Raw genomic sequence first — 14830 nt, forward strand, 5'->3', positions numbered from 1 at the left:
CATAAATGCTAATTTTTTCAGATTGTGTACAGCATCAAGCCAAGTGCTGTTATATTCAGTTATATTCAGCCAGCGGATTGACAGTGTATCTAACTACAGCGTCTGCTAATATTTTATGCAAAACCTAGATTACAAGATAAAAAACTTAAATAAAACTGTAAAATCAAATTAATTGAAAAACATCCCCCAGCTCTAACTGTAGCCTCTCTTGGAAAAGGAGGGGCGAGTTAATATTCATTTTGTGGCAATCAACATTATGCCCAAAATGCTGTCGATTGAGCTTAACTTGTATTGAACCCAGAATATTGCTTTAACTAGAACTGAAAAAAAAAACCCAGCACTGTCACACTTCTTTAGTCAAATAGAAAATAACCAGAATAATAATGACTGTATCTGACAAAATGTAATCAACAAAGCATGTCATCGCTCTGAGAAGGGGACATGTTTGGGCTCATGGGCATGTTTGTAGGTACTGGATAGCGACAGAGACGCTAAACTGTCCCTCTATTACAGGTGTGTGTCGGTGTGCATATGTGTGTGCAGAGCAAACAGCTCCACTGACGTGACAAAATTGTACACACATTTGTGCTTGGGTGGGGATTAAAAGTGGTCAAGAGTGTGACTTGTGCTGGTTGATTGGTGTGAGGGGCATATTTATTAAAGACCGCCTCATTTCCCATCACATATTTAAAAGGGATCATGTCCCCATTTGCAGCTGGGTCCCCAAACAGAGTGTCTTCAGTCCCCATTCAACAGCAACGCAGCTCACTAGGACTTGGAACAGAGCTACGGTTTCACATTTTAGAAGCACTATATTTTTGTAAGGCTCTTTTTTGACAGCGAACCGACTGCACCTGCCGTGATTCAAGTCTTCATACTGCAGGCAAACACACACACACACACACACACACACACACACACACAACCCTCCAACACATGCATTAAACACACATATGACTCTGCAGAGACTCTGGACTCTGGCACACTCCCCCTCCCATTACCGCTAGTGACATTTCTGATGGCCGTCGACCTCCGAGCCCATGCATTTTAAATGAATGCCCCACACGCCTGCAGTGCATCAGTGCTCCCAGCCGGCTAATACCAGAGCGAACGACCCCCCCTTCACCTCCTCTCTCTTCCTCTACACGCCTTACGGGACTCAGAGCCAACAGAGATACAGCATGCGAATGCACACACACCCAATATCACTCAAAATAACGGCCGAACATTTTCTTGTCATTTCAATATCACGTTAGAAGATGCACGTTAGAAGAACACAGACTCTTAAAATCTAGAGAGCTGACTCAATGTCTACTGCCTACATGGGCATTAGTCGAAATAAATTAATGATTTAACCTCTTCGGTAACTGATTTAAAACATTTTGCATTGGGAGTGTGTCAGTGATGTCTAAAAATGCCGTCTTGGTAGGCAGATCATTAGGTTTTGAGACAGTCATGCAGGGCTCCACATTAAAAAGAAATGACTTCAGAGTCACTGGCTCCTAAACTGAAATATTAAGGAGCCAAACTGCTTATCTGAATTGCCAAATTACAGAATTGCTCAATTTAGATGGTTGTTCAGAAGCAAGATAGAATATATATATAGGCAGTGTTGGGGAGTAACGGAATACATGTAACGGGATTACATATTTAAAATACAAAATATAAGTAACTGTATTCCACTACAGTTACAATTTAAATAATTATTAGAATACAGTTACATTCAAAAAGTATTTTGATTACTGAAGAGATTACTTTGCATTTTATTATCATTGTTTCATTTAATATTTAGTCCTTTCAGATGGAAAATATTTGTACATATATATAATGCCATCCGAAGTGCATTTGAACAGCGGTGAAACATTTTCTTATGATGTGTTACATTCATACGAGCAGACAGAGAAGTACGTTTGAAGTAAGTTTGATGCAGAAGAAATATAAATAAACCTTGTGTAAATTGTTAGCTTTACGCTAAGCTAAAATGCTATTTTTAGCCATTTTACATGCACACGTTAGAAGACACTCATATATTTTAATCAAGAAAATTCACGTTGGATCAGAATTTCTTTTTTATAGTAAGACCTTTGATATTAGGGCAAAAATCGTGTTCTTGATAATAATTTAATAACATGTCTTAAGCTGCGTACACACTGCCAGCGACATCGCGCGAGACAGCCACACCATCCCATTCATTTTCAACGAGAGCACAGCGACGTCTGGCGACACGAGCTGTCGCGACCATTTGGCGATTAGATGTGGGCGTGTCCAGCGATGCAACAAAGTTGAGACAAGTTCAACTTTATTCAAATGAAGAGTGACTTACGGAAGCGACAGCCAATAGGAGAGAAGACGGGAGAGCTCACGTGATCGTTCTCTCTCTCTCAGCTCCTGCAGTAACGGAAAGATGGATGAAAGGCTAATTCTTGCTGTTAGCAATTTTCCAGTGCTCTAAGATATGTCTCTTCCCACGTACAAGGACATTTTTTAAGCCTGAAGTACTGCTGGAGCCGGACTTCATCCAGCCGCAGCTCCTGCATCAGCCGGTGGTACTCGCCATGCTGACTCCGGACCCAGACAGACCGGCGTTTGCGTTTTCGCCGCAGACAAACAGCACACCTTGTTTCTATTTCATCTTTGATATAAAGCATTTTATGTACTGATTCCATTTATATTTAGTCTTTTCCCTCCAAAATGTTTGTTTTTAGCGGTAAGAAAGGCGATTCGCTGTCAACAGCAATGGAATGACATCCGTGAATGTCATTTATAAACGTTACTAGGCAACCAGTAGTGGGAACGCCCAGTAGCGACCTAACCGCCAGCCACCGGCGACCTGCAGCGGCAAAGTCGCTGGCAGTGTGTACGCAGCTTTAAGGTCAATATATGGTCAAAAATGGCAAAAAGAAACATCTTTCTCCAGAAACTCATCAGTCAATCATTGTTTTGAGGAATGAAGGTGATACAATGCTTGAGATTGCCAATAAACTGGAGATTTCTTACAAAGGTGTAACTACAGTCTTCAAAGACAAAGAACAACTGTCTCTAACAAGGACAGAAAGAGATGTGGAAGACCAGATGTGCAACTAAACAAGAGGACAGTCTCTAGTTTGAGAAATAGATTATTCCACCTCCGGTTTGTTGGTACTTGTATTGCGGAAAATGCTCATTATTCGCAGAGTTCGCAAGTTGATATGAGAAGTAGGAAAGGTGACAAAAAAATTGCTTTATCTCCAGATGTGCGGCCATTATTCCGAAATATTAGACCACTGGTCAGCGCAATTGAGCAATCAGAATTGAGTTTTTCAGTACACTGTGTAATACAACTAGTTAGTGGTGTTTGCTAAGGTAAGCACTTCTATTAATTTAGCTCATATTTAGGATGGGGTAAAGAAAAGGATAAAAAACAGTCAAATAACAGGAGATAAAGGTTTTCCATTTATCTTTCTAGCTGCAGGACTAAAGTTCAAATTTGAAGACAAAAAGTTCAACTAGATTTTAAGCATCAACATTTGGTTGGCATTGAACATTTTGCCTGACCACACATCCTACCGTAGGCAGCTCGATCTTGTCGCCATGAATATGCCAAGCCACGAGTTGACATAAGGGGGAAGGAGAGGCAGCTTGCTCATGAGGTCGCCCTTCTTTTTATGATGTAAGAATAGCCTTTGCTGTTCAGCAATCCACCGACGCAGGTGCACAGGCTCACACACACAGGCATACCGATGTTTGCACACCACAAGCGAGCACACAATCTGATGTGTGAGCATGCATATACACAAACGCACATACACACAGAGAAAAAGGATGAAAAAGATATCCAAAACTGATTCCCTCTACAGGCCTGTTTCAAAGTGGCAAATCGCTGCTTTCTGAAGTCCAATATCATAGATTCATCCATTTTTAATGAAATGTATGAGACTGAAATAGCTTTTATATGTCACACACACACACACAAATAAAAGCACATCCATATAGTCACTGCGCTACTGAAAGGGAGTTCACACAAATGTGACAATTCTGTTCTCATTTATGCACATTATTCACATTGTTCCAAACCTGTATGACTTTGTATGAATATCAAGACGTTTTCTCAGGGTTACACCACATGACCTGAACAAAATGTGCCTTTTCATAAAAATGTCAAAATATTCATATTTATTGCTATGACAAAATAATTAGATGTATTATATTTTATTATTGCTAAAATGCATTAAAATATTAATATTATTAAAGTATTATTATTGGTTATTATTCATCTAAAAGTCTTGAGGGTCTAAATGGGTCTTTTCTCTTTTAGATTTTTTTTGTTGTGATGTAACCAACATACACATTTACATTTATGCATTTTGCAGACACTTTTATCCAAAGCGACTTACAGAGCACTTATTACAGGGACAATCCCCCCGGAGCAACCTGGAGTTAAGTGCCTTGCTCAAGGACACAATGGTGGTGGCTGTGGGGATCGAACCAGCAACCTTCTGATTACCAGTTATGTGCTTTAGCCCACTATGCCACCACCACTCCAAACACCACATGACTTTGATTTGGTGGACAAACGTTTTTCTAATGTAAATCACATGCTCGTTCAAAAAATATATATAGTAAAAAAGGATTATTTTGCACTAGTCATGACAAAAACATTTTTTTGTGAAAGTTTTTTGTTTCCAATGGCAGGCTAGCAAATGGTAAATGGACTGCACTTATATAGCGCCTTTTTAACCTTAACGGTATTCAAAGTGCTTTACACTGCGTCTCATTCACCCGTACACACACATATTCATACACCAATGGCAGCAGAGCTGCTATGTAAGGTATGTAAGCTAGCCTGCCATTGGGAGCAACTTGGGGTTCAGTGTCTTGCCCAAGGACACTTCGGCATGTGGAGTTGTGTGGGCTGGGATTCAAACCACCAATCCTGTGATTAGTGGCCGACCCGCTCTACCACTTGAGCCACAGCCGCCCCCACAGTAGCACCTTGCATGGCAGCTCTGCCGTCATTGGTGTATGAATGTGTGTGTGAATGGGTGAATCACAGTGTAAAGCGCTTTGAATACCGTTAAGATTAAAAAGGCGTTATACAAATGCAGATCATTTACCATTTAATTGTGTTTTCAACAACACAGAAGAGGTTCAATCAATTGTTCTGTGTGAATTGCATTTGTTTTTGTTTCTCCCCATTTTGGAATAAACAATTCCCAATGCACTCTAGGTCCTCGTAGTGCCGTGGTTACTCACCTCAATCCGGGTGTTGGAGGACGAATCTCAGCTGCCTCCACGTCTGAGACCGTCAATGCATCTTATCACGTGGCTCGTTGAGCGCGTTACCGCGGAGACGTTGCGCTTGTGGAAGCTCGCGCACAACTCACCACACGCCCCACCGAGAGCGAGAACCACATTATAGCGATCACGAGGAGGTTACCCCATGTGACTCTCCCCTCCCTAACAACCAGGCCAATTTGGTTGCTTAGGAGACCTGACTGGAGTCACTCAGCACGCCCTGGATTCAAACTCATGACTCCAGGTGTGATAGTCAGCGTCAATACTCGCTGAGCTACCCAAACCCCGAAAATTGCATTTGTAATGCATTTTGGAATAATTATCTACAAAAAAATTATTAATTGAAAGATTCATTGAAAATATCTGAACACAAAAAGAACGATTATGAACCAGTAACGAATTTTGTTCTCATGAAGCTATTGTATGGCTTCTGAAGACTTTCTTCATCGAGCACTAATCATACTGACCACTTTTATGGAAATGTTTTATCATTTTGAAGGCCCCGTTCGCTTTCGTTATATGTAAAAGAGTGGCCAGCATATTTTCCAAAAATGCTCTTTTTCTGCTCCACAGAAGAAAAGGTTGATTGAAGAATGGCAAAGTTATAATTTTTTGGGTAAACTATTCCTCTTCTGATCTCGAAGGCAATCAGCGAGTCTCACAAAAGCCACACATGCGTACACACGTGCCCCTAAACACCCCCACACACAAACTCTCCACAGGTCTTGGTATTTGTTTTGGCATGTCTGTTCTCAAACACATTTATGGGTCTTTTTCTGACGACCCCCTGTTGATTATGTGGAACTAATGAGCCAAAACACAAAGCTCATGCCCAGATCCCTACGGAGCCGGCAAGGGAGGAGACCCATCCAGGCTGAGACAAAAGCGCATGTAAAGGCCAGCTCAGAGACGTTAATGAGTCAGAACAGCAAAAAAGCCTATGCAGTCAAATGTGTTGGGAAGACACTCTGCATGTTAATCAGTTTTCTAAATTGGTGTCAAAGGGGAACAAAGACATCACCGTAAAACACATCCATGTGACATGCATGTTAATATCGTCCTCTAATTAGGCTGACTTTCTAGTGAATTGCCAGAACGGGGAAGGTAAATGTGGGACTAATAATTGATTTGTTTGTTTATCCTGGCAAACGTTTGTTCCTTGCACACCAACACAATTAACAAGACATAATAAAAGACAGTCCTCGGTGGGGCACCATGACTACTGTACGTTTATAAGCAACAAGTACATTTATCAAACAAGGTTGCATCCAAACAAACTCTGGTGCGGTTAGACTGATATATAAATGCAACATGGATCAAAGACGTCTAGACGGACCAAAAACAGGAAGTAATTTGCCTTATACTGACCTCAAACCTACAGTACATGGTTCTTCTCATCATAGGCGCCATGTTGCACATTATAGTTCGGTACTGGCATCAGAACCGCGGTCCTTGCAGCATATCTTCATTTGTGTGTACAATGGAGGAATTCCTGGTGTTGTTTTGACTCCTTCACACATTTTATTAACCCTTCGTTTGTTCTCAGCTGGTAAAAATACCCCCATATATACATATATATACATCCAATGAACACATTTCACCCAGCAGCCAGCATTGTTTTGAATGTTCGGCAAGTTCTGTCAGAAAATCTATGTCATAAAAGCTGCCCAATCTGATTGTGACTTTTTCCTGATGCCTTTGGTTTTGTATCTTTAGGTTCATTGTTAAAAATTCCAGTGTGAATGCTAAGCGAACCAGGACTAAATGTATCATTTTCATTTTTGGTCCGGACCAAGAGGACCAAGAGAACCGAACTACAAGTGTGAACACACCCTTAAGCAACCAGTTGCCACCCCCCCCCCCCCCTCCAGAAAGTCACTTATGAATGATGGGGAAAAAAAACGAATGAAATCCGATCTGACGATTCACACGAATGAACAAAAATGAGCTTATTTTAAACAAATTTTAATCCATATACAAATGTGGAATGTAAAAATCCGATTTAATGTGTTTTTGTACTGTTATGACCAGTGTTGGGTGTAATGCATTACTAAGTAATTAATTACTGTAATTAAGGGATTACTCTTAATGTTTCAAGTAATTTAATTACAATTACTTCTGATGTAATTGTGTTAAATACTGTATAGAATATAGAACAATTCTATATAAAATAATCGTGAATTTAAAATCTAAATTTAACATCTAATGTTAAAATATTGGTTTTCTAATTGAACGCTGCCCCCTTAAATTCTTTGGCCAGTTCATGAATAATTTATTTGATTTGATTTATTTGAAAGAATTAAAAGAACAGTTTCATGTCTATCCTTGTTTTTTTTCATCTGGTCGAGGTTGATCAGGATTTAACAAAGTAATTATTAATAAGTAATGCAATTACTTTTTAGTACAATAATCTAATTACATCTCAAGTACAATATACTTACTTTTAACAATTCACTTTACCCAAATATGCTGGACTAATGGACGTTTGCAGGTTTCACTGTAAGTATGTATTATAATTCATCTGTAGCCATAATTAGCATCTTGCGCTATCATTCATTTAAATTTACAGTTTTCTGGTTTGCACTGAAGACACTCATGAGACACATCTAGACCCACACGTGCAGACAAAAGTGATCGGTTACGCATCATCCTGCTTTTAAACCAGGGCTGGACTGGTAATCTGGCATACACGGCATTTTCCCAGTGGGCTGACGAACTTTGGGGTCGATCAGCGGCGGGGCCGCGATAAGCAAAAATGAGCCGCCGCAATGCAGAACGAACCACAAAACGGCACCACGATATGCAGAAAAGGACAGCGACCCCCCCCCCCTCCCCCCCACAGTTGGGCCAGTAGCCATGTAAAATCCCGGGCCGATTGCTCTTCCCAGTACAGCCCTGTTTTAAACTGTAATGGCTGTTTTCCCACATCCTCCAATTATAACAACCTTGATTAAGGCAATGATTTGCAATGAAATGAAAATGCAATTTGTACAGGCTTTTCATTTTATGCATGTTTCTTTCCCAGCTTGGACTGACATCTAGCTCTCACATCTGAAGCCCAGCCAAACGGATATCAAGCACAGCAACTTGTCTTATTTCCAACACGGTCATCTAAAAACCTGCACACATACAGAAACGCCATCTCTACTTACAGTTGAGAAAGCAAAGTGCTAGACCTCCAAAGTCTGCATTTGCCTCTCATCCCCCCTTGCTCTCTCATGTCTGGTATGAGAGGTATGTGGTAATTACGGAGTCTGAAAGGACTAATGCGCGGGGTGCATCTGCATCTAATGCGAATGGTTCCTGAATTCTTGGTCAATGTTAATCCTAGTCGTTTGGCAAGAGAGCTCCCCGGGGCAAAACAAGCAACAGGCCTGTAGTTTTGTATCATAAAAAGGGAGGTGTACAACCGATATTGTGCTGCATACAGGTATTGAGCATCTTAAACATAATAGTTTATACACATTTACAGCTTTAGAAACGTACAAATATTTACAAATCCTTTAAATTATCCATATATTTGTACAGTTACATTTTTTTATATATTTTAGATCCCTTAACATTACCCCTAAACCTAACTATTTAAATTTACAATTAAAAATAAAAATAAAATAAAAAACGTAAAAGGCAGATACATTGAATAACAACAATTTATACAAAAAAATGGCAAAAAGCAGTACAAGGTAGTCCAAACGATGACAAGCTGCATTTGCTCTCTGACGACATAAAATATACGTAAACAATATTTGAGCCTATTTTTAAGATGCATTTCAATTTCAGATTTAAATTTAGAACAAAATTACATTTATTTTTAATAAATTAAATTTGATGGAAATTTGAAATTTGATGTTTGTTATGAAATTGAAAGGTCTAAATCTTAAAATTATATATATATATAGATTGTGTATATTTACACTCTACAATATCAGGAAGATAAGACCCTTCCTCTCTGAACATGCCACACAACTGCTTGTTCAGTCCCTTGTCATAACTAGACTGGACTACTGTAACGCTCTCATTGCAGGCCTTCCTGCATGTGCTATTAGACCTCTGCAAATGATCCAGAATGCAGCAGCACGTCTGGTCTTTAATGAACCAAAGAGAGCGCATGTTACACCACTCTTTGTCTCTCTCCACTGGCTGCCGGTTGATGCACGTATCAAATTCAAGGCTCTGATGCTGGCATACAATACAGTCACTGGGTCTGCTCCAGCATACCTAAAATCATTTATACAGAGCTACGTTCCCACCAGAAGCCTGCGGTCGGCTAAGGAACGTCGCCTTGTCGTACCAACACAAAGAGGCAACAAACACTTTCCCAGACTTTCAGTTTCATCATACCATGGTGGTGGAATGACCTTCCCAACTCAATCCGGGAAGCTTACTCGCTCTCTATCTTAAAAAAACGGCTAAAAACACATCTTTTCCAAAAGCACTTAACTAGAAAAAAAAATATATATATATTTTTTTACATTTCTTGTTGCACTTAAATCTGTTTTGTATACTATTCTGATGATAGTGAAACTTTGTAGTATGGCACTTTTCGTACCACTGTCTCCTAAGATGATTCGCTTATGTTTTCTCTTTTGTAAGTTTGGATAAAAGCTTCTGCCAAATGAATAAATGTAAATGTATATATAGGTAGAGAGTGTAATTTTTGTTGTAAATCGCTGAAATGGTCACATTTTTTGGCCGCAAATCATCAAGCAACTCATCGAGTCCCAAACCAAACTAAATAAAAATGTATTGATTATGTAATTATTTAACTATTACAAATTATTTATTAATTTTAACATTTTAAAAAGTTTAGTCTTGGTGAATGGACCACAGAACAGAATGAAACGGTTTTAACGTCAAATTAGGTAACGCGTCAACTGTGTAAATGAAATGTGATGCATTGAAAATTTTATTAATTTCACTGACAATAAACACTATTAATTCCATAAATGCAATACTCATGGATTCCATAAGAATTTGTAAATATCTGTACTCCAACTAGCAAGCCATACGCATGGAATCAGCCCGATTGGCCCATAGGTGGCGCTATAATGAACAAAATCACATTTTGGGACATAACTGTTGCGCATCTTTTAAGCACTCCCCCCATTTTCCCGCTATTTTGGGGATGCACACAAAAATTGCACATATCTACCTCTTGGTGGCTCTATAGTAGCAAAAAACATAAAAATGGCTCTAACTATTGAACCATTAGTCCGATCAATTTTGCATGCAGTTTCTGTGTTCAAGGTGCCATCAAGGACTATGATAGGACAGTTGCACATCTTGAAAAACATGGCCGCCATCAACAAAATAAACTTTTCGCAGCTATTTGAAGTAGTTCTAGGCCATTCACCCAACTGGAACCAAACCAGTGCAGAAAAATTCTCTGGAGTCCCATTATTAACAATTATCAAAAAGGTTTTAACTTACAATTCATCGTCGCAAAGCGTCACCAAAACGTACGCAGTGGGCGTGGCCACACAATTGCATACCTATGCCTCTTGGTGGCGCTATAACCGTCAGGAATGTAAAAAATACCATATCTGTGTGCTACCTTACCTTACGTTTCTCAAAATGAAGGCACTTTAATATTGTTTTAGTTGCTAAAAGGCTGTCTTACTAATACTTAATATCTGTTGCTTATGTACCTTAGATGACCTTAAAGGCTTGAACCCAGTTAATTGATGCTTGCAGCTATAATTGTTGATTATTTCTCTTAATATTGTAATTGCAATTCATTTTGATTAATAAAATTAACATAGAATGATTATTTTGTGTGGGGCAACAGCATGCCATTTCCTTTTGTAGACTAATAGTTACTTTACTGCTATTTTATGTCCTTACTGAACGCTACAAGTATATTTGGTGAGCAGCTTGGGTTCCATTTCTGTGCTGTCATGCTGGGTACATCCACCCAAGGTGAAACCTCACTGGTCCAAAGTCCCGCTCCACCATATTTGTTTTTGGCACCATTCTGAGTAAACTCTAGAGGCTGTTGTGTGCGGAAATCCAAGGAGATCAGCAGTTACAGAAATACTCAAACCGTATCAAACCCCAGATCCCATTTGATGTCTCCTGCTTTGGTCTGTGTTTTATATCACAAGTCTTTCGACTTGCTGCCACTGACATGAATCATCAGGGTTTGCCTTGATCAGAGCATGAAATCTCCATCACACATCTGGACACGGCCAATAACATCTCCACTTTTGCACATTCGGACGCTCTGATTTCAGTTGTGAATTCATTTTCAAAACACAATTTCAACGAGAACGAGGAAGCGATCTAAGAATTTTCCAAAGGACTTTATTGACTAAGTGCAAAGGTCTTGTTTTTTTTACCCTCTGTGGTTCATCATTTAGTATGTAAGAATTAATTTAGCTAACACTTTTATCCAAAGCGATTCACAGTACACTTATTAAAGGAAATAATGCTCCAGTGGAGCAACCTGAGATGGGGTTACATGCATGCCTTGCTCAAAGACACAATGGTGAACGTTGGGGCTTTCCTTGCAGGGCTCAAACCTACAAACCTCACCAATCCTGAGCTTCAGTCACTATGCCACACCAAACAAACCCTAACTAAAAGGAAGAAAACGAAGATGCTCACCTGGCTCCAGTTTGATGACCTTGATGGCAGCCAGTTCTCCTGAAGCGACATTACGAGCCTGAAAAAAAGAACATCAGTCTTAATAACATAATCATAATAGCAATAAGACGTTTTTAAGTGAAAATCAAAGCAAGTGATCAAATGTGTGTGGCAGGGCGGAGGGCGGGGCCGGGTCGTGATCCCACACCCCCGGTCCCGTATTAGGCTAATTAAGCCTACGTGAGGGATAAAGGTTGATTGCAGAGGACCGTGTGGGAGAGAGATTGTTTACGGACATGTCCGACATGTGTGTGTTTATGTTGTCTTTTAAGTTTATCATTAAACTATTATTTACATTGAGAAGCCGGTTCTCGCCGCCTCCTTTCCATTGATCCCTTTACAGTGGTGCCGGAAACCCAGGAAGGAGGAGGGATACGCCGTAGTAGAGTTCTCGCCACTACCGTCCACCCCAACGGAGCAGCCGCGGCCATCTGCCGGGGAACGAGGAGCCCAGCCGCCTGAAAGAGGACGATGGCCGCCGACCGCAAGGGGAGAAGGGGCTCCTAACCGACCGCATGGAACGGTCAGGGCCGCTGCCAGGGGCGAGGGAGACCAATTCTGTTCCCCGAGAATGCGGCGGGGCGTTCTGTCCGCCAGGGGCTGGAGGACTGCCTCTGATCCGCCCAGAGAGGCGCGGCTGTCATCCGATAGAGGATGGAGGAGTGGCCGAGGAACAAGCTGCGGTGTATCGGAGAACTGGCAAGAAAGAGGTTTTTTTTTTTTCATCTCTCTCTCTCTCTCTCTCTCTCTCTCTCACTGTCGCGCTGCGTTGGCCTTTTCCCTCTTTTAAATTTTACAGTGGTTTTTTTACTACACTGTTACAGGAAGTACCCCCCCCCCATTTTTATTTATTATTTCTGTTTCCCTCCCCTTGTCCCCTCCCTCGTCCAGGTAGGTGGGGATGACCTGCCAGCAGACTAGACTTAAAGCATGCCCTCCCCCAGGGAAAGAGGTGGGGGGTGTACGTCAGACCGGGGGCTCCCCAGCCTGAGAGAACGAGGGAGGAATGTGGCAGGGCGAGGGCGGGGCCGGGTCGTGATCCTACACACCCGGTCCCGTATGAGGCTAATTAAGCCTTCGTGAGGGACAAAGGTCGACTGCAGAGGATCGTGCGGGAGAGAGAGATCGTTTACGGACATGTCCGTCCTGTGTGTTTACGTTGTCTTTTAAGTTTATCATGAAACTATTATTTATGTTGAAAAGCCGGTTCTCGCCGCCTCCTTTCCATTGATCCCTTTACAGTGTGTAAAACATTTTGATGTTTGATTTAGGGCAGTCACTTTTAATTATATTGTTAATCGAGTAATCTAACGATTATTCTGTCGAGGTGAGGTCACGTTTGGCTAAAATGCATGCATTAGGTTTTAACCCGCTCTACAATTCAATAACAGCAACAAAACAATTGTGCAAACCATATCTAAAGCCAACAGACACCCAAAGCAGGTCTATAAAATATAGATATATATATTTACATTTACATTAATGCATTTTGGCAGACGCTTTCATCCAAAGAGACTTACAGAGCACTTAATACAGGGACAATCCCCCCGGAGCAACCTGGAGTTAAGTGCCTTGCTGAAGGACACAATGGTGGTGGCTGTGGGGTCTGAACCAGTGACCTTCTGATTACCAGGTATGTGCTTAGACCACTACGCCACCACCACTCCATATATTATTCAAACTAAAAGAGACAAGCTACTCAAATCTTTTGGAATGCAAGATCTATTTTTATATTTATATATATATATAACTATTTCAACACAATCTACCCAAACTTAAATATGGGAATACAGGCCATGGAAATAAAATATTTTATCTTTTCAGAAACAATATCTCCACACCAGTCTTGTTTATGGAGGATGAGTTAAAGCCTATTCATGGTTAAACAATTTTATCGAGATATAAAAGCCATTTTAATTGGTTGTTGGTCAATTACATGCAACAAGGAATACAATATCAACACTAATCACGTCATTGAGAGATAGATGGTTTCACGATAGAGCTGCAGTTGCTGGCATTGTTCCATTTGCGATACATACTGCACAAATAGCAAAAGTATTACGCTTGCCACACCATATAAAATGTACCTTCTCATCTGGACATTCAGTTCCATCTTGAGCAAACACTGTTAATAATTTCACATGCGGAGACTAGCCGTTACTCCCTCAGATAAGCCCGTTTCATTTAGTCTCTGCGGGGAACGAGTCGTATGGCATTAATGGCTTGTGAGGAGCTTTGACTGATAGCATCACATACAGAGCTGCGGCTTTATTCAGTAAATAATGTTCTCTGAAGTCCCACATTGAGTTTAACCTCTGATAATGGCCATAAACTTTTAAATATTTATCAGTAGTGTGGCATTGAGAACTATAACAAACTTTATCATCATGAAATCTACTTTACATGGAGGAAGATGGCATTTAAATTTAAACTAATTAAATGTACACAGAACAGAACCCAGAATAGGTTTAGAGTGCATTACAATGCATTATTTGCCGAGTACGTGGTCTGTGGAAATTGAGTTTCACAGACCACAAAAATCTACTTTTTGAGTTCTGTTGCTTCCTGAAGTTATGTCATGCTTTTCCAGGTCCTGCATTGTTTTTCAAATCTAAAGTGAAGCGCTTTCACAGAGGTCTGCAACCCGACCTGGGCCCGATGGGACCCGAGAACCAGACGGATTTCGGACCGGGTTTGGGTCAGTTTTGTAATTAATGAAAAAATAAACAGGCTTACCGAACTTGTTTGGCACACGTGCTCTCACTCAGACACGCGCGAACGGACGGACGGACGGGTTAGGGGCCGTTCACACCAAACTTGTTTTTGCACACGTCTGTTCTATTTTCCCATTGTTGTCCTATGTAAACACATGCTGGACGAATGTCTTTTGTGCCGTGTCTCGCTGTTTCTT

General features: G+C 40.7%; 1 protein-coding gene across 4 annotated transcripts in view; it reads right to left on the reverse strand.

Moving 5' to 3' along the window:
* The window catches only part of LOC127632801 (mitogen-activated protein kinase kinase kinase kinase 3-like), a 116718-nt gene that overhangs the window by 82239 nt on the left and 19649 nt on the right, over positions 1–14830 (reverse strand). For all 4 annotated transcript variants that reach the window (XM_052111583.1, XM_052111581.1, XM_052111584.1 and 1 more), the window contains exon 2: positions 11881–11938. In XM_052111583.1, coding sequence (XP_051967543.1) covers positions 11881–11938 — 58 coding nt within the window. The remainder of the gene's footprint in view (positions 1–11880; positions 11939–14830) is intronic.

The sequence above is a fragment of the Xyrauchen texanus genome, chromosome 39, assembly GCF_025860055.1.
Source record: "Xyrauchen texanus isolate HMW12.3.18 chromosome 39, RBS_HiC_50CHRs, whole genome shotgun sequence".
NCBI lineage: Eukaryota > Metazoa > Chordata > Actinopteri > Cypriniformes > Catostomidae > Xyrauchen > Xyrauchen texanus.